At 39.4% G+C, this 24,605-nt stretch overlaps 1 protein-coding gene across 2 annotated transcripts in view; it reads left to right on the forward strand.

Annotated features, from left to right (window-relative positions):
* MPP7 (MAGUK p55 scaffold protein 7) overlaps nucleotides 1-24,605 on the forward strand; it is a 365,049-nt gene that overhangs the window by 199,139 nt on the left and 141,305 nt on the right. For both annotated transcript variants that reach the window (XM_080671637.1, XM_080671638.1), the window contains 2 exons: nucleotides 21,673-21,750; nucleotides 24,123-24,203. In XM_080671637.1, coding sequence (XP_080527763.1) covers nucleotides 21,673-21,750; nucleotides 24,123-24,203 — 159 coding nt within the window. The remainder of the gene's footprint in view (nucleotides 1-21,672; nucleotides 21,751-24,122; nucleotides 24,204-24,605) is intronic.

Raw genomic sequence — 24,605 nt, forward strand, 5'->3', positions numbered from 1 at the left:
GCTGTCAGGCACCAATCACCCGATGGTGAATGGGGAACCGGGGATGGGTGGCGGCAGGGTGGCGGGGCCAGCTGCGGGCAACTGGGGAAGATGGCCCTGATCACAGGCCAGGCCTAGGAACTGTACCCACGCACTAATTTCGTGTGCTGGGTTTCTCATCCTATCTAATAAAAGAGTAATATGCAAACTGACCATCACTCCAACACACAAGATGGCTGCCCCCATGTGGACACAAGATGGCCACCACAAGATGGCCAGCAGGGGAGGGCAGTTGGGAGGAACCAGGCCTGCAGGGAAGGGCAGTTGGGAGGAACCAGGCCTGCAGGGGAGGGCAGTTGGGAGGGACCAGGCCTGCAAGGGAGGGCAGTTGGGGGTGATCAAGCCTGCAGGGGAGGGCAGTTAGGGGTGACCAGGCCGGCAGAGGAGGGGAGTTGGGGGTGACCGGGCCTGCAGGGAAGGGCAGTTAGGGGTGACCAGGCCTGCAGGGGAGGGCAGTTAGGGGTGACCAGGCCTGCAGGGGAGGGCAGTTAGGGGTGACCAGGCCTGCAGGGGAGGGCAGTTAGGGGCAAACAGGCTGGCAGGGGAGCAGTTAGGCATCAATCAGGCTGGCAGGGGAGTGGTTAGGGGGTGATCAGGCTGGCAGGCAGAAGCAGTTAGGGGCAATCAGGAAGGCAGACAGGTGAGCAGTTGGGAGCCAGCAGTCCTGGATTGTGAGAGGGATGTCCGACTGCCCGTTTAGGCCTGATCCTACTGGGGTCCCAGATTGGAGAGGGTGCAGGCTGGGCTGAGGGACACACTCCCCGTGCACGAATTTTGTGCACCGGGCCTCTAGTTTATTACAATACTAGAGACCCTGTGCACAAGAATTTGTGCACTGGGTTGGGGGGTCCCTCAGCCTGGTCTACGCCCTCTCACAGTCCGGGAATCCTCAGGGGATGTCATACTGATGGTTTAGGCCCGCTCCTCGCTGCAGGAGGTGACCAGGCTGGCTAATCGGGATGACACTGCCATTCTGCCCACCAGGCCAATCGGGATGGTGCCGCCCCCATCACCCTGCTGGTGCCGCTGCCTGGCCTCCCTTGGTGGTAGGTGACTGGATGGGCAATCAGGGGACGGCACTGCCCCCATCACCCCACCACTGCTGCTATTTCTATCTCTCTCCCTTTCTCTTCCTCTCTCTCTAAAATCAATAAAAACATATGTTTTTAACACTTCTCAATTTTGCCATCAAAAGGTGTGTTTTTCAAAATGAGATTTTAATTTTGATGATTTCTAGCTTTTTCAATGACTAATTTATTGAGTTGCAAATGGAAACTTTTTAAAGGCAGGACATGGGATCAGGGAAGGGGTATGCAGGAAGCACAGGGGATCAGGAGATGGCACCGCCCCCAACACCCCACCACTGCGGCTGCCCAGCCTCCCTCTGCAGGAGGCAACCAGACGGGCCTATCAGAGGACCGTGCTGGCCCCACCCCACCCCCAACTTTGCCCCTCTGCTGCAGCTGGTCGCCACCACTGCCCCCCTCCCCCCCATCGCCATTCCCTTTCTCTACCCACTGGCACACACTTTGGTTGGCCTGGCACCGCCCCCCTGCCAACTGGTCATTCCACTGTTTAGTCGATTTGCATATTGCGCTTTTATTATATGGGATTATTGACTATATTCTCTTTGCTGTACTTTACATCCCCGTGACTATTCTGTAACTACCAATTTGTACTTCTAAATCCCTTCACTATTTTCGCCCATCTCCTAGTCTCCCTCCCATCTGGCAACCATTGAAATGTTCTCAGTATCTATGAGTCTGTCTCTGGTCTGCTTGTTCATTTATTTTGATTTTTAGATTCCACATTTAAGTGAAATCATATGGCATTTGGTTTTCTCTCTCTGACTTACTTTACTCATCACAGTACCTTCTAGGTCCATCCATGTTGTTTCAGAGGGCAAGGTTCAAATATTTTTAATTGACTGAATCACATTTCATTGTATATATGCACCACTTCTTTTATATCCATTCATCTATTGATAGACACTTCGGTCACTTCCATATCTCGGCTTTGGCTATTGCAAATAATGCTGCAGTAAACATAGGGGTGGATATGTCTTTTCAATACAGTGATGTGGGTTTCTTTAGATAAATACCCAGAAGTAGAATTGCTGGGCCCTTCTTTGTCTCTTATTATAGCCTTTGTTTTAAAGTCTATTTTGTCTGGTATAAGTATTGCTGCCTTAGGATTTTTTGCTTTGTTTCCATTTTCATGAAATCTCTCTTTTTAATCCCTTTAAGTTTGTGTGTCTTTAGATCTGAACTAAGTCTCTTATAGACAGATGTGTAAGGGTCTTGTTTTATTATCCATTCAGCCACTTTATGTTATTTTATTGGGTCATTTTATTCATTTGAATTTAAAGTAATTGTTGATAGACGTGTATTTATTGCCATTTTATTATTTACATTTTTAAAAATCTTTTTCTTTTTCTTCTTAAAGAAGACCCTTTACTATTTCTTGTAATACTGGTTTGGTAGTGATGAACTGCTATAGCTTTTTCTTGTCTGGGAAGCTTTTTATATGTCCTTCATTTTTTAATGATAGCTTTGCTGGATAGAGTAATCTTGACTATAGGTCCTTGCTTTTCATCACTTTGAGCATTTCTTGCCCCTCCCTTCTGACTTAAAAAGTTTCTGTTGATAAATCAGCTGACAGTCTAATGGCAGCTGCCTTGTAGGTAACTAACTGCTTTTCTCTTGTTCCTTTTAAGATTATCTCTTTGTCTTTAACCTTTTGCATTTTAATTATGATGTGTCTTGGTGTAGGTCTGTTTAGGGTCATCTTGTTTGGGACTCTGTGTTTCCTGGACTTGTATGTCTATTTCCTTCACCAATTTAGGGTATATTTTCTGTCATTATTTTTTCAAATAGGTTTTCAATTTCTCTTTCTCTTCTCCTTCTGGCATCCTGGTGATATGATTGTTGGTACTTTTGAAGTTGTCCCATAGGCTCCTTAAATTATGCTCATTTTGGGGAGTTTTTTTTGTGTGTTTTTTTGTTTGTTTTGTTTTGTTTTGCATTTCCAACTCTCTGTTGTTTGCTTCCTTCCAAATTGCTGATTTGATTTTCAGCTTCATCTACTCTACCTTGATTCCTTGTAATGTATTCTTCATTTCAGTTAGTTTATTCTTCATTTCTGACTGGTTCTTTTTTATGTTTTCTATCTCTGTTTTTATGTTTGCTAGGTCTTTGTTGAAATTCTCACTAAGATCATCTACTCTTCCCTTAAGTTCATTGAGCATCCTTACTACCAGTGTTTTGAACTCTGCATCTGGTAGGTTACTTGTCTCCATATTATTTAGTTCTTTTTCTGGAGTTTTGTTCTTTTCTTTTATTTGGGGTATTTTTTTTTTTTTTTTGTCTCCTCATTTTGGCAGCCTCCCTGTGGCTGTTTTTATATGTTAGGCAGAGCTGCTACATCTCCTGGTTTTGATAGAGTGGCCTGATGTAGTAGGTGCTCTGTAGGGCTCAGTAGTGCAGTTTGCTGGGTCACCATAGCTGGGAGCTCCAGGTGCCCTCCTTACCCCTCCCCAGTGTGGGCTTTGTGTACCTTCCCATTGTAGTTGAGCCTTGATTGCTATTGGCATGTCAAGAGGAGTGATTTATCTGCGGGCCAGTCTGCTATGAGGACTGTCAGCTGAGGACCTGCTGTGCAGGGGCCCACCCCATGGAGCAGGACTTGCTTCAGCAGGGCTCTGGTTCTTGATGAGCTTCCCCTTGAGTGTGTCGCTTGTGGAGGTGGTTGGGTGATGCTTCAGTGTGCTCTGAAGTTGTCCACCAGGTGTGCTGGCTCTGGGGCCTTCTGGGAGGTCCAGGTCAATATCAGCTGCTGTTTGTGCCCTGCCTGGCGCCACCTGGCATGAACTACAGAGTGATCTGTAGAAGGCTTCTACTTGTGCTGGGCTTGGAGGTACCCAGGAGAGACCAAGCTGCAAATCTTGGCTGGCTGCTGTTAGTGCCCATCATGGGGCCACTTTGTATGAGGTATGGGACAAGCTGAGGCCAGATGCTGCGTGTTTGGGGTTTGTGGATCTTTGAGAGATTTTAGGAAAGTCCCTGGTATGAACAAAGACAGGCCATTTGTATGGAAAAGCCACTGGAAGTGGCTTGTGTGGGTCTGGGTCTCAGGGAATCACCAGGATGGGGCAAACAGTGTTAGCCAGGTTGATGGCTCCCACCTGTCAACTCTGTTGGGGGAGGGCTCTTCAAAGGAACAATGGCTTCTGCCAGCACTTTTTTTTTCTGGGAGAAATCTGTCCCTAGAACTCTCACCACAAAGCCAGATGATTTAGTTCCTCCTCGTATGTCCCTGGTGCTTTTTGAGCTGTTGCCTAAATGTTGGAGCTCAGAGTGAGTGAGTCTGAGTAAATGTGTGTGGGCTTTTTAAGAGGAACTGCTTAGGACTCCAGCAGCCTCTTTCTTAGCCACAATCCCCGCTGGTTAACACAGCCAGAAGTTATGGGGATTTCTCTTCCTGGCACTGGAACCCTGGGCTGGGGGTCTGGTGTGGGGTTAGAAATCCTCACTTCTCAGGGAAACCTCTGCAGCTGAGATATCCCTCTCAATTTTTAACCACCACATGTGGTTGTGGAACCACCCCTCTTACTAGTTCCGATGTGGCTTCTTCTTTAATTTCCTAGTTGTAGGACTTCTGTTCAGCTAGATTTCAGGTGGTTCTGAATGATAGTTGTTCTGTAGCTTAGTTGTAATTTTGATGTGGTTGTGGGAGGTTCTGTGTACTTTATTTACCCATTGTGACCAAAACTAATGCCAGTTTTAATTAAAAATGTGGTTGATGAAGCTTTAAGTTGGAACCGCTGAGTACAGTTTCTTTTTACTCTCAGGTGTTTTTAATATGGAAGAAATGAAAAATACTCAGAAAATACTTAGTTGCATATCAAAGAAAACTAAATTATCTGCTTTTTTCATAGGATACTTTTTAACTTAAAAGAATTACTGCCATAGAAATTATGTTTATTCAGAGTAGGTGGTATTTGGAAGACATTGTCTCACATGATTAAAGTGAGCCTGTCACTTCAAAGACAACGAACTGTATTGATGCCAATGATAAAATTCAAGCTTGAAAGGAAGTATTGAAAGTTTGAAAAACTTGTATAATATATGAGGTTTATTTTTCTATTAAACCACGAGTTTGCCAACTTCCCAATACTTAAAACCTTTTTTGGATGACATTAATGATGATATTAACAAATGGAATTTTGTTGTTGTTGCTGTACCATGAACTGTATAAACACTTGAAATATCTGCATAACTCAGTGAAGCACTATTTTCCAAATGACCAAGGCAGGATGTTACAGAATCATACATGGGTAAAAGGGCCAGGAAAAGTGCAGGAGAGACCTGTGTTTGTAATGTAATATGGAGTATGGAAGGCTCATAGATATGGTTTCAAATTCTACACTGCAACTTGCCTCTAAAAATCTACCACTTGTAGAATTTTGGTGTAATGTGAACAAATATCTAGTTAGCTACAAAAGACTACTCTTCCTTCCAACTACAAATCTGTGTGAGGCCAGATTTTCTTCAATGAAAGCAACATATCCCAACAGATTGAATGCAGAAGTACACAGGAGAATCCCAAGCACCAGAATTAATTTGCATTAAATAACAAATCCTATTGTTTTGTTGATGGTTTCCTTTGCTGTGCAAAAGCTTTTTATTTTGAAGTAGTCCCATTTGTTTATTTTCTCTTTAGTTTCTATTGCCCTAGGAGCAGTATCAGTGAAGAAATTGTTCAGCATATGTCTGAGATTTTGCTGCCTTTGGATTCCTCTAGTATTTTTATGGTTTCCCGTCTTATATTTAAGTCCTGTATCCATTTTGAGTTTATTTTTGTGTATGGTGTAAGTTGGTGATCTAGTTTCATTTTTTTGCATGTATCTGTCCAATTTTCCCAACACTATTTATTGAAGAGACTGTCTTGACTCCATTGTATGTTCATGCCTCCTTTGTCAAATATTAATTGAGCATAGTGGTTTGGGTCGATTTCTGGGTTCTCTATTCTATTCCATTGATCTATATGTCTGTTCTTGTGCCAGTACCAGGCAGTTTTGAGGACAGTGGCTTTGTAATACAGCTTGAAATCTGGTATTGAGATACCACCTACTTTGTTCTTCTTTCTCAGGATTGCTGTGGCTATTTGGGGTCTTTTTTTATTCCTGATGAATTTTTGGAGAGGTCGTTCTAGATCTGTGAAATATGCCATTGGTATTTTAATGGGAAGTACATTGAATTTATAGATTGCGTTGGGTAGTATGGACATTTTGATGATGTTGATCCTACCAATCCATGAACATGGTATGTTCTTCTGTTTACATCTTCCTCTATCTCTTTTTTCAGTGTCCTGTAGTTTTCCACATATAGGTCTTTTACCTCCTTAGTTAAGTTTATTCCTAGGTATCTTAATTTTTTTGGTGCGATGGTAAACGGGATTGCTTTTTTAGTCTCTCTTTCTGTAAGTTCACTATTGGTGTATAGAAATGCTGTAGATTTCTTGGTGTTAATTTTGTATCCTGCTACATTGCCGAATTCATTTATTAAGTCTATTAGTTTTTTGATGGAGTCTTTCAGGTTTTTTATGTACAATATCATGTCATCTGCAAATAAGGACAGCTTTACTTCTTCTTTTCCAATTTGCATGCCTTTTATTTCTTCTTCTTGTCTAATTGCAATGGCTAATACTTCCAGTACTATGTCAAACAGGAGTGGTGAGAGTGGGCATCCCTGTCTTTTTCCTATTCTTAGGGGAAATGGTTTTAGTTTTTGCCCCTTTAGTATGATGTTAGCTGTGGGTTTATCATATATAGCTTTTATTATGTTGAGGTATGACACTTCTATTCCCACCTTGTTGAGAGTTTTTATCAAGAAAGGGTGTTGGGTTTTGTCAAATGCTTTTTCTGCATCAATTGATATGACTATGTGTTTTTTATCTCTCAATTTGTTTATGTGATGTATCACATTGATTGATTTGCGGATATTGTACCATCCTTGCATTCCTGGGATAAATCCTACTTGGTCATGGTGTATGATCTTTCTGATGTAGTGCTGGATCCGATTTGCTAGAATTTTGTGGAGGATTTTGGCATCTATGTTCATGAGGGATATTGGCCTGTAATTCTCTTTCATTGTGTTGTCTTCATCTGGTTTTGGTATTAGGGTGATGCTGGCTTCATAGAAGGAGCTTGGAAGTGTTCCTTCCTCTTGAATTTTTTGGAATAGTCTGAGGAGGATAGGTTTTAATTCTACCTTGAATGTTTGGTAAAACTCCCCTGTGAAGCTGTCTGGTCCCGGGCTTTTGTTTGCTGGAAGCTTTTTGATGACTGCTGCAATTTCTTCCATAGTTATTGGCCTATTGAGATTTTTAGAATCTTCCTGAGTGAGTTTTGGAAGGTTGTATTTTTCCTAGGAATGTGTCCATTTCCTCCAGGTTGTCTAGTTTGTTAGAATAGAGTTGTTCATATTATTTTTTTACAATCCTTTGTATTTCTGTGTGGTCTGTTGTTATTTCGCCTCTTTCATTTCTGATTTTGCTTATTTGTGTCTTCTCCCTTTGCTTCTTGGTGAGCCTGGCTAGAGGTTCATCAATCTTGTTTATCCTTTCAAAGAACCAGCTCTTGGTTTTGTTGATCTTTTGTATTGTGTTTTTGGTCTCTATGTCATTCATTTTTGCTCTGATCTTTATTATTTCCTTCCTTCTGCTCACTGTGGGCTTTTCTTGTTGCTCTCTTTCTAATTCTTTGAGTTGTAGAGTTAGATAATTTATTACCATTTTTTTGTATTTTTTGAGGTGGGCCTGTAGAGCTATAAACTTCCCTCTCAGGATTGTTTTCATTGTGTCCCTTAGCATTTGCATTGTTGTGTTTTCATTGTCATTAGACTCCAGGATGTTTTTAATTTCTTCTTTGATCTCATTGGTAACCCAATCATTGTTTATTAGCATGCTATTCAGCTTCCAAGTGTTTGAATTTTTTGGAATGTTTTTATTGTAGTTTATTTCTAATATTATGCCATTGTGGTCTGAGAAAATGCTTGATATGATTTCAATCTTTTTGAATTTGGGGAGACTTTGCTTGTGACCCAATATGTGGTCTATTTTTGAAAATGTCCCATGTGCACTTGAGAAGAACATATGTTCCGTGGCTTTGGGGTGAAATGATCTGAAGATGTCAATTACATCCATCTGATCTAGTGAGTCATTTAGAATTGCTGTTTCTTTGCTGATTTTTTTGTCTAGAGGATTTATCCAGTGATGTCAGTGGTATATTAAAGTTCCCTACTATGATTGTATTGTTGTCTATCTCTCACTTGATATCTTCCAGGAGTTTTTTTATGTATTTGGGTGCTCCTGCATTCGGTGCATATATGTTTACCAGGGTTATATCCTCTTGTTGTATCGATCCTTTATTATTATGAAGTGGCCTTCCTTATCTCTTCTTATGGCCTTTACTTTGAGGTCTATTTTGTCAGATATAAGTACTGCTACCCCAGCTTTTTTTTTTTTTTTCATTTCCATTTGCCTGGAAGATGTTTTTCTATCCCTTCACTTTCGGTCTGTATGAGTCCCTTGTTCTGAGGTGGGTCTCTTGTAGACAGCATATATATGGATCATGTTTTTTTATCCATTCAGCCACTCGATGTCTTTTGATTGGAGCATTTAGTCCATTTACGTTTAAAGTTATTATTTAAAGGTCCTTGTTTGTAGCCATTTTTATTTTTTGTGTCTGTGTTCCTTCTTACCTTTTTATTTCTTCTTTTTACACCAGTCCCTTTAGCATTTCTTTCATTGCTGGCTTGGTAGTGATAAACTCCCTTGGCCTTTTTTTGTCTGTGAAGCTCCTTATTTCCCCTTCAATTTTGAATGACAGCCTTGCTGGATAGAGTATTCTTGGATTCAGTCCCTTGGTTTGCATCACTTTGTAAATTTCCTTCCATTCTTTTTTGGCCTGATGTGTTTCTGTTGAGAAATCATTTGATAATCTAATGGGAGCTCCCTTGTATGTAACTTTCTGTCTCTCTCTTGCAGCCTTTAAGATTCTCTCTTTGTCCTGAATATTTGCCATCGTAATTTTGATGTGTCTTGGTGTGGGTCTTTTCAGGTTCATCCTGTTTCGGACTCTCTGTGCTTGTGTGACTTTTTTCTTCGCCACATCAGGGAAGTTTTTGACCCAGTGATCCCACTTCTAGGAATATATCCCAAGAAACTAGAAACACAAATCAGAAAGGATACATGCACCCCTATGTTCATAGCAGCACAATTCACCAAGCTAAGATTTGGAAACAGCCTAAGTGTCCATCAGCAGATGAGTGGATTAAAAAACTGTGGTACATCTACACAATGGAATACTATGCTGTGGTAAAAAAGAAGGAGTTCTTACCATTTGCAACAGTATGGATGGAACTGGAGAGCATTATGCTAAGTGAAATAAGCCAGTCAGAGAAAGATAAATATCACATGAACTCACTCATTTATGGAATATAATGAACAACATAAACTGATGAACAAAAATAGATCTAGAGAAAGAGAAACATCGATCAGAATGTCAAACCTCAGAGAAGGTAGGGGCGGGTGGTGGTAAGGGGTAGAGATCAACCAAAGGACTTATATGCATGCATATAAGCTTAATGAATGGACACAGACAACAGGGGGGAAAGGGCATGAATGGGGGAGTTGGGGAGTAATGGGGTAATAAGGACACATATGTAATACCATAATCAATAAAGAAATTTAAATAAATAAATAAACAAACAAACAAAATAAATAAATAAATAACCAACCCTATCCTTCCAGCTCCTGCAATAAGTTCAGAAATGAGGAGTAAATCAGGCCTGAACTGGTGACTATTTAAGCTTATTTTGCAGCTGTGATGCAGGGATTGGCCAGAGATGGAGGTCCCTCTCCTGACATTTAGGTTAGGTCATGGTGGGGAACTGGTGCTGAGATGCATGCATAAGACAGCTACTTTCCTAGGGTTACACTGTTAGTGAATGGGAAAATGAGAAAACTTCCAACTACCTTTCTAGAGAGGTGGCAAGGAATCTGGTCTTTCTCCTTCTAAGATTAGGTAGGAAGAGAACAAAACGTCCAGTTTGAGAATGTATAACCCTGAACTGGTTGGTCCATGGCTTGATTTTAATTTTTCATTTACACATGTCAGTAGTCCTAAACTGTTAAATTAGCAAAGTGCCGGGTGATATTTCACAGTCACCCAGTGGAAGCAAATAAAAAATCTTTCTGAAAAGCTGTACCTACAATGTAGGACTCGCTCACAAATAGCCACTAAAGATTTACTACCAATCCCAAATTACAAACCATTTGAGAAAAATCTGCTATCTGTGCCAGTCAGCAGGCACAGCAAATAGCAAGATTAAAACCTTAGCACTCTAATTTAAAACAGTCATATAGCCTATAAAATAAGTATATTTAAAATGATATAAAACATAATAGAAGGCCTCAATCATAAGAAGAAAAACAGTGTGCTAGGAAAAGAGAACAGAAGCCATATTTGAACTACAAAATAAAAAGTATAGTCATTAAAAATAAAAAAAAATAAATAGATTAGACACAACTTAAGAGAGCAAAGTGAATTGGGAGATTGGTTTCTGGAAAATTCCCAGAATGCAGAGAGATAAGGTTAATACACATAACTTGATTTTCAATGGAATATGTAATCATAAAATCCTTGTGGAAGAATAATGGCTAAGAAGTTTTGCCTTACTAGGTATCAAATATGTAGATAAAAATCCTATATAATAAAAGCCTAATATGGTAAGTGTCCGGTCGTCTGTTTAGCCATTCAACCAATCAAAGCATAATATGCTAATGATATGCTAAGGCTGCTCAACTGTTCGCTGTGATATGCACTGACCACCAGGGAGCAGACAGTTGACCAGTTGACCAGTTGCTATGACGTGCACTGACCACCAGGGGGCAGATACTCCAACTGGTAGGTTAGCTTGCTGCTTGGGTCTGGCCAATTGGGACTGAGCAAGACGGGCTGGACATGCTCTGGAGTCCTCCCATGGTCCCTCCCTGGCTGGCCAACCTCCCGTGTCCCTCCCCAGCCCCTGTTGTGCACTGGTGGGGTCCCTCAGCCTGCCTTGCACCCTCTTGCAATCCGAGCTGAGGGCCCCCTCTGCCCCGTGCACGGATTTCATGCACTGGGCCTCATTATGACACATCAGTTGGAAAAGATAAAATGTTGCTATCTTTTTGGAAGAAGATAAAGAGGAACCTCGGTTAGTTCTCCAACTTAATTTATTCTGAGAGGCTGTTCGAAAAGCAATTTGTTTGAAAACCAAATTATTTTTCCCATTAGAAATAATGTAAATTGAATTAATCCATTCCAGGCCCCCAAATGATTCCCTGTTTTAACCTTCTTATATACAGTGCATGTCTAATGTATTGTTTACTCTATAAATAAACACTTCCTAAATTTATCAAACCACCCCCTACTAGCCTTAAATGAATTTTTAATATACCACTGCCTCCTAAATGCTATCACTGGCTAACTGCTTCTTGTTTATCCAATCAACAACAGTTTTTCTACCTATTCAATTGCCAGTAATTGTTGTTTATTTGGGCACTTTCACACCTTATCAACATTATCACTCTTGATGGTCTCTTTATGTTTTAAAATTGTACTGATTATTGCCCAGCCAGCGTTGCTTGTCGACCTATGAACCATGAGATCTTGGTTCAATCCCAGTCAGGGTATATGACCATGCCGGGTTTCGGGGGGCATGCAGGAGCCAGCTAATCAGTGATTCTCTTTCATCACTGATGTTTCTATATCTCTCTCCCTTCAGCCAGCAACAAAAGCATTCTCTCCTTTGTCATGCTGAGGTATCAGCATGAAAAGGTTGTCTGGTCAAAAACTGAAGTTTTGGTTGACAACCAATACATTTTTTCTATGAACCACTTGGTTGAGAACCGCAATTGTTTGAGATGGGAGACTTATAAGAAGCGAGGTTCGACTGTAAAGTGAAAGCTCTTCATGGATAGGAGTTAAGACTTCAGTATATAAAGTAAAGCTGTAAAACTTAAACAAAAGTTACAGGAAAATCTCTTTATTAACTTAGGATAGGAGATGTTTTCTTAAGAAATAACTTCTACTTGTCTAGGGCCACTGTATTATTTAAGGTACGAGGAACAATTGACAAATAGTAAAAAACAAAACAAAACAAAAAAAGTAATAATTTATGGACAATAGAAGTTTATTTCTACTCAGTAATCATTTAGGGATATGCCAGATTGATGAGTCACACTTCTCGATATGGGATTTTGAGGACCCAGTTTCCTTCTCCCTGATAGCTTTGCTGTCTCTTAAGGCTTGTCCTAGTCCACATCCTGCTGGTGGTGGAAGGGGAGAATATGGAGGACACATACTCATTTCTTAATGGAAGTGGCACATAGAAGTTACACTTATATTTCATGTTTGACAACTAATCACATGTGTGAACCTGGCTGCCAAGAGAGAGGGGAGGGTGGACATTACAGAAAATGTAGCTCTTGCCTAGGCAGCTGCTTTCTAGCCACAGTTCCGTTATTGTGGAAGGGGAGAGCTGATGTTGGGGAGCAACTGTCTCTGCCTCAGAAACTATATGGAAAGGCAAGTCATAGACTGAAGAAGATAAAGTTAAAAACCATAGGAGATTCTGTTTTGTGTCCATTTGATTGGCAAAATGTCTGCTAACACCAAGTCTTAGGATATGGGACACAGGAAACACTGGAACTCTTTTAGGTGTTTACCACTGTGCAGCAAGGAGACCTGTGAAGGGATGTTCAATAATGAAAAAGTGGAGACGGCCATAGTGCTCCTCAGTTAAAAGGAATATAGATTACTCTTCATTAATATGATAGAATATTATTCAGCTGTTAAAATGGATGAACTAGATCTGTATATATCAACCTAGATATCTCAATACAGTATTGAATGAAAAATCCAGTTGTACAGGAAACAGTCATTTATGTACATTTAAAAAAGAATAACATATATTGTTTCTGGATGTATATATGTTTAAAAATTTGAAAATAAGTATGGAACTCTATATAGCATTTTTAGCATAACGTGGTATTTTTTTTTCTTAGAGAAGAGAGAGAAGGGAGAAATGGAAGCATGGATCTTTAGCCATATCTCCTATGATTTATTTCACAAGATATCTAAAGCCAAATATACCAGGTTAATAGCTCTTTAACTTCTATGCTGGTATGTAGCTTATTTATCACATTAAATTTTTTTCAATGTGTAAAGTATTTAAAAATGGAACATTAAGAATTGAAATGTTTCAAAAAATTTAAAAGTTAGAGAATGATGCACTATATAAATTAAAATGAAAAAACAACATGAAAAGCACTTTAGACATTTCTTATCATTAGAAGCATCGCATGAATGAAAGGTAAAGATGAAAAGACCGAGTTGAAAGTACATGATTTCATTTCTGATCTTATAATTGCATAGAAAACCAGTCCTTTATTGTCTTAGTGCCAAGGGTGGCTCAGGTGGCCTGACTCTTCTTGTCCTATAGAAAGTACTCTTATTTTTAAAGTGTTTTCATTGATTTCAGAGAGAAGGGAGTGGGAGGGTGAGATAGCATCAATAATGAAAAAGAATCATTGATTGACTGCCTCCTGAACAGCCCCTACTGGGGATCGAGCTTGAAATCCAGGCATGTGTCCTGACAGGTAATGGAACTGTGACCTTCTGGTTCATGGGTCGATGCTCAACCACTGACCCACACTGGCCAGGCAAATAAGTACTCTTAAGTGAGTACCAAAGTAATGGCAAAAATTAAATTCACAAAAACCTCTTCTTTCTCAGGTGCTCAACTAATGAATAATGAATAAAAAAGGGATAAATGATATTTTAACTTTTTTAAAAGGTCAACTGAAGTTTTCCCTTTACATGTCCTTCTATCTTTTTCCCAGGTTACCTTTTTTAACTAACAAGGTTAGAGTCACTTTCACTCTTGCCATGTTTTGTTCCTGACTTTGAGTATGTTTTTCCTGGAATGGGTGCTTATTTTATTCACTATTTTATGAATGAAGGAAACTCCAGTTAGAGTAGTTTGCCTTTTATTTTGTTTTCCATTAATTTGACTTTCCATAACACATGGCTTAAATGTTATGTAGGGCTGGGTTATGTAAAAAAAAGAGAGGATAAATCAAGGTAAAAACAGAAAAAAATATTAGAACGTAAAAATGGTAAAACAAATCTAAAAGGTGGTACTTTGAAAAAATATTAGCTAGCTAATGAAGAGATGCAGGATAAAAATAGAGAAAGTACAAATGCACCAAATAAATGGTAATGAAGAAAAACATAGATAACATAGGAAATACAAACACCCCTAAGAGACTATTTACTTAAGTAAAATTTTTACAGCCAGATAAAAACAAATAACTTCCTAGGAAATATTATTTTCTGCAACTGACACTGGAAGAGATAGAAAAACCTAAATGGAAACCTTTACCAACTTAGGCTCTTTGGGAGAAAAAAGACCACACTCCACAGTGGACTATATCTCTAAACATATAGCCCATTACTATTTTGTGGCCTACATTACAAAAAAAGAAAGAAAGAAAGAAAGAAAGAAAGAAAGAAAGAAAGAAAGAAAGAAAGAAAGAAAGAAAGAAAGAAAGACCTAAATGGAGAAATTTCCATAAACCAACCAGAAGAAATAAACTTGGGGGAATAAAGCCACCCTCCAATATATGTCAGAACCAGCTGGTTTCTCAAAGTAATTGCATGAAATACTTAAAGAGATCATTCCAGTGGGATTTAGATGTTTTCAGAGCATATATAAAGATAGCTCTCATAGTTATAAAAATAATGAAATGACTGTAATGTGGATATCAAGACCCAATAAAGACGGAACAAACTCCCCTCCCCTCCACTAATGTCAGCCTCAGTTATGAATATTGATGGAGAAATTCTAGATAAAATATTAGCCAATTGAATTCCACAGCATATTAAAAGAATAATTCATCATAACCAAGTTAGGTTCAGTTTGGGAGTACAACAATAGGTAGTATTTAAAAATTTATTAATAGAATTTATCATATTAATTTGTCAAATAAGAAAAATAAGAATGCTTTCATGAAAAGCATTTCATGAAATTGAACATTCTTTTAAAAAATCTTGACAAATTAAAAATGTGTGAATACAGATTTCATATATATACATATACACATACATATATACACATAAACACATATACCCATATACCCATATACCCGTATACATATACATATACATATACATATACATATACATATACATATACATATACATATACATATACATATGCATAAACACTAGAGGCCCAGTGCATGAAATTCGTGCATGGATAGGGTCCCTAGGCCTGGCCGGCTATCAGGGCTGATAGGGGCCTTCCTTTCCCCCTCTGCCGGCCGGGGCCTTCCTTCGTTCCACGCCACCCCCTGGTGGTCACCACACGTCATAGTGAGTGGTTGAACTCCCAGTCTCCCAGTTGAACTCCCGAGGGGACAATTTGCATATTAGCCTTTTATTATAAAGGATATCAATGGAGAGCTAGAATTCAGCATATTAAAAGCAGGCACAAAACAAGGATGCCTGCTCTCTATATTTTTATTACTTATTTTTTTTTTCTGGAGTTACTGGCCAAGACAATCAGCCAAAGGAGAGAGAATAGTGTATGATATTGGAAAGAAGGACATATAATTAGCACGGTGGCCTTTACTGTGTTTGTTGTTTTCAGTTTTAAATCCCTTCTTTTCTTTATTATTTCTTTTTTCTCTTGAGCCAAAGTTTTGTTTCATTTTTGTTTTCCTTTTGGAGAAAGATTAAATTGTTATCTTTAATGCAGGTCCCAAACATTAGAATACTTTCATTTTTTATTCCTATACAGCATAGTATGCGATTTCCAGCTCTTCTTGGCTGTCCTTGTGTCCCAGGGATCTTTTAGTACTCAGAATTCCCTCCTCTCCATGTTTTAAATAAAAGAAGTAGATGGGTATGTGTGTGTGTGTGCACACATGCCAGTTCTTGATTGGGTACTTTTTAAATTACATAGCAGAGATTCAAACTGCTGGGCAGTTATTTTTAATACCCTTTTCTACTCATAATAGAAGACAGGGAAGAGATTTTACAGCCTTGGTTTATTTATTATCATTTAGGTAACCAGGAGTACGTTTTTCAGCTTCACTGCCTCTACACGTCTTTGAGAGGTTGAAAATAAATGTTGCACTGGGACCAGTTAAGCCTTATTTATACTTCTGTTACTGAAGCCTCATTTAAAATAATTTTTACTGTATGTCTACTAAAGTTAGATTATTGGCACCAGATTTCCTTGTAAATATTAAACATTTATTTTTAAGAAATGTGTAAATGAAGGTTATTATAGTTTTCCAGTAAGAATTGGTTACATATAGAACTGATTTTTATTTTAACTGACTTTTCTGCTTACAAATGTAATTATAGAAAACAAACACTTATGGACACATACTTTACACTATTTAATAGAGCATAAATATATATACATTTTGAAATGTTCCTTTTTCTTAATAGTGCATTTTAAATATTTTAGCATGTCATTCTTTTTAGGGATCTTACTTTTGAATAATTGCATTTTTTTTCATATGAAATTAATTTCAGAGTCTCCCCTTCTCTCCAGACTTTGTTACTCCTAACTCCTTCCTGTTCACAACTCCTTCCATTTTTGTTCTCTTCTTGTTGTTCAGGGGAGAAAAATGAAGTACACTTTTTTTACATGGTTGAATCTTCAAAGGGACATATTTAGTTAAAATAAATGAGATTTTGCTGATATGGCTATACATAATATTTAGTAATAGGTGCTGGTTTGCCTTATTGCTGATAAGCCACATCTTTGGTTATATATTTGTCTATTGGATTCCAAAATTTTACCACACACAAAAAAATTGCCAAACTAGATCAGAGTGAATTTTTTCTGGAGTTAAGAAGGGAAAATACAGAGCGTATAATCATTCAGTATGATAGCCACTAGCCACCTGTGGGTATTTAGATCAGTTAGAATAAAGTAAAAACTTGAGTGCTTCAGGTACACAATCCACAGTTCCTTCATGTGCTCAGTAACCACAGGTGAATAGTCCAAATGCATATTGAACAAGCAGATACAGAACGTTTTCAACATCACAGAAAGTTCTCTTAGCAACATTGGGGTGAAGGCTATACGTGTTACCTGTTTATTGTATTAAAATTTTAAATCATTTTGGCTTTTTAATTTTCTTCTCTGGTATTATTAAAAAGCAGAATTTCTGTCAATATTTTTGGAAATAGTGAATAGTTCAAAATTATTTAGAGTAATTTTTACTTTCCTATCAGCTTAATTTTTAAAATTATGTACTAAAGTAAAATATATAAGAACATAGGGTTCCCAGTTAGTAAATTCTAGAACATTTAAAAAATTCTTGATATAGACAGTCCAGATGTGGAAAGGTAAGGGGAGGCTTGTGGATGAGAATCTAGAGAAGACAATGTAGAAAGAGAAACTGATAGTTGTGTGTTTTTAATCACCACCTGAGGATATGTTTTTATTGATTTTAGAGAGAAGAAGGGAGAGAGAGAGAAAGAAACATCAAGGTGAGAGAGAAGCATTGATTGGTTGCCCGACCAGGAATCAAACCCACAACCTTTTGGTGTATAGGACGACACTCCAACCAACTGGGCCACCTGCTAGGGCAATGGTTTACTGTTTTTAAAAGACACTCAGAAGCAGAAAATTAAGTGGAGAAATAATGTATTTATTAGGGGCAGGTAATTTTAGGTTATAATTATGGTATTAATGTAAATTAATCTAGAAAAATTAGGAACCACAGGAAACAAAAATATTAAGAGGGGAGGGTAGGAGAGGAACTATCAATAATCCTATTGTCATTGAGAATGGCCAGACTATTTGTCACATATCTATCCAGCTTCTTTTCTTGCCCTTACAAACAGGTCATATTCATTCAGCTGTAAATGAGGTCAGTGGAAAACGTAGATGAGATGTGAGTCTGAGAGGCAGGCAAGCAGGGTGCTAAAGAGCTCTGACGCTGAGCCAGATGGCCTGAGGTTTAAGTCCCAGCTCCACATTTACTGTTTGTGGGACCACAGCAACTTATTTCTTTCCTGTATACCTGTTTATCTATAAAACTAGAGGCCCAGTGCATGAATTTGTGCATGGGTGGGGTTTGGCTGGCCCTGCCCCAATCAGTGGATCAGGGCTGGGCCTGTCGGGAGGAGGAGACAGCAGGAGGTTAGCCGGCAGGCCCGCCCCGATCAGGGCCAGGCCAGATGGGGGGAGGGGCTGTGGGTGAAGGGCCGGCTGGCCTCGCCCCTGAATGTGGCCAGGGGAGGGGCTGTGAGAGGTTGGCCAGCCAGCCCCACCCCCGATTGGTGTGGGGGGGCCAATCGGGGGAGGAGCTGGCTGGGGTGAGGGGTCGTGGGCCGATGAGGGTGGTGGGCGCTGATTGGGGGTGGGGCCGTCCATGGGGAGGGGCCATGGGTGGTTGGCCGGCCGGCCCTGCCCCCTATTGGGGTGGGATGGACCGATAAGGGGCGGGGACAGCCGGGGGTAAGGGCCGTGGGGGTGTTGGCCAGCTGCCCCAACTTCGATCGGGGTGGGAGAGGCCTATCAGCGGTGTGCCGGCCAGGGGGAGGGGCCGAGGGAGGTCGGCCAGCTGGCCACACCCCCATCAGGCCAGTTCACTGACCACAGTGGGTGTCATAGCAACCAGTCATTCTGGTAGTTACAGTGTTCCAATCGCTGGCTTTTTATATACAGTACTAGAGGCCCGGTGCATGAAATTCGTGCACTAGGGGGGGGATGTCCCTCAGCCCAGCCTGCACACTCTCCAATCTGGGACCCCTCGGGGGATGTCCGACTGTCCGATGTCGGACATCCCTCTCACAATCCAGGACTGCTGGCTCCCAACTGCTCACCTGCCTGCCTTCCTGATTGCCCCTAACTGCTTCTGCCTGCCAGCCTGATCACCCCCTAACCACTCCCTTGCCAGCCTGATTGATGCCTAACTGCTCCCCTGCCAGCCTCTGTGCCCCCAACTTTCCTCCTCTGCCGGCCTGGTCACCCCTAACTGCCCTCCCCTGCCAGCCTGGTCACCCCTAACTGCCCTCCCCTGCCAGCCTGGTCACCCCTAACTGCCCTCCCCTGCAGGCCTGGTCACCCTAACTGCCCTCCCCTGCAGGCCTGGTCCCCCCCAACTGCCTTTCCCTGCAGGCCTGGTCACCCCCAACTTCCCTCCTCTGCCGGCTTGGTCACCCCTAACTGCCCTCCCCTGCAGGCTTGATCGCCCCCCAACTGCCCTCCCTTGCAGGCCTGGTCCCTCCCAACTGCCCTCCCCTGCTGGCCACCTTGTGGTGGCCATCTTGTGTCCACCTGGGGGCAGGATCTTTGACCACATGGGGGCAGCCATCTTGTGTGTTGGAGTGATGGTCAATCTGCATATTACTCTTTTATTAGATAGGATGGAGGCCTGGTGCACGGGTGGGGGCCAGCTGGTTTGCCCTGAAGGGTGTCCCGGATCAGGGTGGGGGTTCCCTTGGGGTGTGGGGTGCCCTGGGCGAGGGGCCTGTGGTGGTTTGCAGGCCGGCCATGCCCCCTGGTGACCCAAGCGGAGGCCCTGGTATCTGGAGTTTATTTATCTTCTACAATTGAAACTTTGTAGCCTGGAGCGGAGCCAAGCCTTCTGCTTGCTCCGTGGTGGTAGTCATTTCTGTTTGGGTTTATGTATCTTCTATAATTGAAACTTTGTAGCCTTGAGTGGAGGCCTAGGCCTGCAAGGGCAGGCGGAAAGCTTGGCTTCCTCCATTGCCAGGGAAACCCAAGCCTCCCTCCTGCTCTCTGTGGCCGTGGCCATCTTGGTTGGGTTTATTTGCATATTCGCTCCTGATTGGCTGATGGGCGTGGCTTGTGGGCGTGGCTTGTGGGTGTAGCGGAGTGATGGTTAATTTGCATATTACTCTTTTATTAGATAGGATATAGATGGGATGATGGAGCTATCTATATTTCATGTTCTTGAGGGTTAAGGTATTCAGATATTGAACTCATTAAAGACTGTATTACTAATAATACTGATAACTTTTATAAATACAGGCACATGGTAGCTAAGACAGTAATACAGGCACATGGTAGCTAAGACGTATAAGCCTCTATATTTATTATTGCAGGAAAGCAGACATTTAAACACATAGTTGCAGTAAGTTGGAGGAGTTTATGAGAGGGTAAGGTCAGTGATAGTAACTGTTGAGGTAACCCAATTCTTGATAATTAGGGAAAATTGATTTAACTTTTAGAATGGTTGGTTTTAAATTATACTGTCAGTTTTTCAAATCAAATCTTACTTTTTATAAATCTGTGTTCTTGAAATTTTATTTATTACTCAAATGTGATAAATGTTTAACAGTTCCAAGATATTAAGTAAAAATGTTGTCCTGATCATTCTGGTAATATCATAAGTGTCAGACTTCTCTCCCTGATGCTTTGCATTATGTACTGGGCTACCAAAATGATAATAAAATCCTCTCTTAGTAATAGCATCAGGGTATTCAAAGTAAAATCTATCTTCCAGACTTTTTACGAAAATGTTTGGTTAAGCTCTGAGTATAATTAAAGAGTGTATCACTTGATACTTATTAGAAACAGGAAATTGAGAGGTTCAACTATTTTTCATATTGTATAGTAGGGGGCAGTTTGGTCAACCATAAATAAGAGGCTAAACTAAGTTTACAAGTATAAAATTTTAAGTGCACCTCTGTAAGAGCTGAAATAGATTAAACAAGTGCCAATTGTTTTGTGTTTGTCAAAGCATCTTTCATTTCTAAACTATAGTACTAAAATTTTAAAGGAATTCATCTTATAATGCTTTACAATATGTTTCCCTTTGTGTTTCTTGAGTAATGATGATGGAAAGTTAGGTTCCAAATTATTTTTTACTTATTAATATAATTTTACTTGTTTTCCATTATGGAAAATTATTTAAGCTAAGTAGTTATAAGAAATGTCTCTAATTGTGAGAAATCCCATTGTTTCTTAGAAATTTGAATTTTGAGGGTGAAGTTGGCAATTTGGGGAAAAAAAACAAAACAATAAGTAAAAGGAACAGTGTGTCCTGGAGTGCTACACAGGTCCATCAGCGCCCGCTGCCATACCCCTGATGCTTAGTGCATACCAGCCGTCAGGATGTAGCTGCCAGATTACCACTTTCCTTTAATCACAATTTATGTTTTTAACAGGAATATAAACTACAACCAATGCTTGAAGTATAGAAGCAATATGTTTAAGAAATTAAAGGTTTAGTTAGCTAATGTTTGTTGGGGGCAAACAAACAAACAAAAAAACAAAAAACCCCACAAAGGTGTAGTTTCTGTTTGGGTTCTATTTGATGACGATTTTATTTTCTGTTTGACTTCATGTTATAAACCCTGGACCATAGTAATAGATGAATTATGTACACATATTTGTCATCTATAGAACCATTAATTTTTTTGTTTAGAATGTTCAATGATCAATTTCTATTTGCAATGATAAAAATAGTTAAATATCTCAGATGTTTGCTAGCAGTTGAACTTATATTCATTTGCTTTTCTTCCAGATTTATGAAAAACTACACTACTATGAGAGGCAGAATCCTGTGCCCATCCTCCACAGTGCAGCAGCCTTGGCGGATGATGTAAGTGTGCCCTTCTGAGATCACTGGGACAGGTCTGCCACCAGCCTGGCCGCAGCAGAACTTATCCTAGTGCAGACAGATGCACACGATACTATGAGTGAAAACCAGAGAAGTTGCACATGTTTCCAATCGTCCTGTCATCACAGAGCTTATGCTGATATTATGCTTATTTTCACTCTCCTGTTTTAAAAATGTTGCATGTAGATACCCTCTTGTTCTGCCTTGGTAACTACGTAATATAAATTTTAGGCTGTAATTCTCTGAGGGAGAGAGAAGCTGTCAGCTATTAGTGTATACAGAAAGTAACAGACAAGAGGAATGCTTTGGAGAAATAAAGACAAATGAGAGCTCTTTTGCTGACAGTACTAAAAAATGACAGATACTAGTTTAGGAATGAGGCATAAGAAATACATAAAAAGACAGGATTGTTTTTAAAATGGATTATAAAGTATAGTAATGATTTATGGGTATTAGACCTTTCCAAATTACCTTCATAACCAAAAGATAAATTTTAGAAGCAGCTGGCATTGATGGAGTAGTTAATTTCCTGTAGCTATAATTTTATTTTCAATCTGGGGTAAGGAACTAACTTGCTGTTTCTTACTGTTAACTTTCGGACTTGGATGAATTGAGAGCACACCTGGGTAAACTGTAAGGGACACTAAGCTAGATGAGAAATATGTTTACTGTGAAGGCTGGTTTTGGTGATCTCCTGCAGCTAATTTTTTGCTTTTTAAGTTTTTACTTTGTTATGTTAAAACCAATTATAATTCAGTTTAGTAAAATATCAGGGCCATAACTATAATTAAAAAAATGGCCATCTTCAGATGTTGATTTTCTTTTACGTATTTCATATTTCTAATTTATAAAATAAAGCATGTAATAAATCTCTAAGTTGTGGTTTATTTGTTTAGTTCCCAAACATTTTTCCTTCCATTTTGAATCTACAGAAATTACAAATTACAAGGATATTTCAGTATACATGTTTTATAAGGAAGTTTGCCTCTGCATTATAGAACCAAAACGTTTAAAGGGAAGATGAATAAAAGTGTAGATAGAGTTCTACAGAAAGCTGCAGTTGCCACTTGAGAAAGTAAAATTTAAAAAAAATTTACTGTTGAAGGTTTGGAGAAATATTTGTTTGTAAATCAATGTAATTGAGGCCCAATCATATTATGATAATTTGCTTATAAAAAATTAGAGACTAATATATAAATATGGTATAATAGTAATTCATCAGAGCAATGTATTGAAATGTTAAAAAATATTGTTATATATTAAGTGAACAAAGAGTGCAAAGAGCCCTTTGCAACTTTTTGTAAGCTAATTCTGTAAAAATGTTACCTTAAAAAGTAAAAACCACTTTTTGAAATGTAATAAATAAATATATCAACTTTATTGGATTTTATTTTGTGTGTGTAATTTATATTTCATCCTTCTTTTAGAGAAAAGTCCTTTTCCAGAGATAAAAACAGGACAAATTTTATGCAATGTTTTAAGAAAGGTTTTAAAATTAAAATATATGTACATAGTTTTAACTTTGTATTGCATATTTCATAATTTTAATCTTTTTTCTATTTGAATCTTGCTTTTCTTCTTATGAAAATTATATGATCCTTCCTATAGCGTAATATTGAATAGAAATGTTGATAGGAAGATCTTAGTTAAGAATATGAGGCAGGTTCAAAGCTCTAGTCCTTGCTTTAACTAGAACCAGCAAATGCGAATTGTTGATCATTGTAATAGAGTATAGTCAGTGTTTTTGGCACTGGAGTAGTTGTCAACCTATTATATAAGTCATTTTATGATTAACCTGGTTTATATTTAACAGACTCCATAGTCTGTGTAGGTAAACATAATAAAAGTTTTGGACCTTTGCCTTATTAGAGGCATTCTAGTTCTTTTTACCCAGATCTAAACAGCAAGCTACTATGGGTTTTTGGAAACCCTGTGGGTTTCACCACCTCATTCAGAGCTTCCCCCCACGTCCCCCCTGCCCCCGGCTTCTTTCTATTTTCTTTTTTTTTTTAATAGTGTCAAAGTTTAATCCAGTACTTTTTACAAGTAGTCCTTTGTCTGCATGCAAAAGGCCATTTTGGTAGATGAAGTGCTGTGGTTTGCCCTCATTGCAATAAATCAGAAGGTGATCTGGCTGATGTGATTCCTTGGGCTGCGCTTAGCCAGAGGCCTGGGCTGGGATCTGGGCTAGCAAGAATCTAAAAAGAAAAGCAATGATTGATATACTGTTTTATTTCATGGTGATTTTTCCTTAATCTCTGGACAGTCCACAAGATAGATCTGTAGTGGGCACACATGGAACTACATGATGCTCTTATTAAATGTTCTTTATGTCAATGTGATCTCTCTTGCAGCTGGCTGAAGAGCTGCAGAACAAGCCATTAAATAGTGAGATCAAGGAGCTGTTGAAACTACTGTCAAAACCCAATGTGAAGGTGAGGACATGCAATGAATATCTTCCAAAAGGTCACTTCAGATGAATTTTGCTTTGAGCTTCAATTTTCAAGTAAATTTATTTTCAATAAGTGCATAGTATTTTAATAGCCTAAATCTCATTAAGGAAAAAGAGGTGAGCTTTTAATGATAATGTTGTGACAAATTATAAAATACTTTAATTGGGAAGCTCTGAAGGTGGCTTCAAGGTTATTTTCCTTTTAAATAAAGTTATGAGTACAAAATACAGAACCTATTAGTGATTTGGTTGATGTTCATATTACTAGTTAATGATATTGCAATATATTTTACAATTATATCTTTTCCTGGATCAGTTTAACATTCCTCTTCTTCCTCCTTCTCCCCCACTTTGTCCACCTATATCCTGTACCTCTACCAATTCA

This window comes from Plecotus auritus, assembly GCF_963455305.1.
Source record: "Plecotus auritus genome assembly, chromosome: 1".
Lineage (NCBI taxonomy): Eukaryota > Metazoa > Chordata > Mammalia > Chiroptera > Vespertilionidae > Plecotus > Plecotus auritus.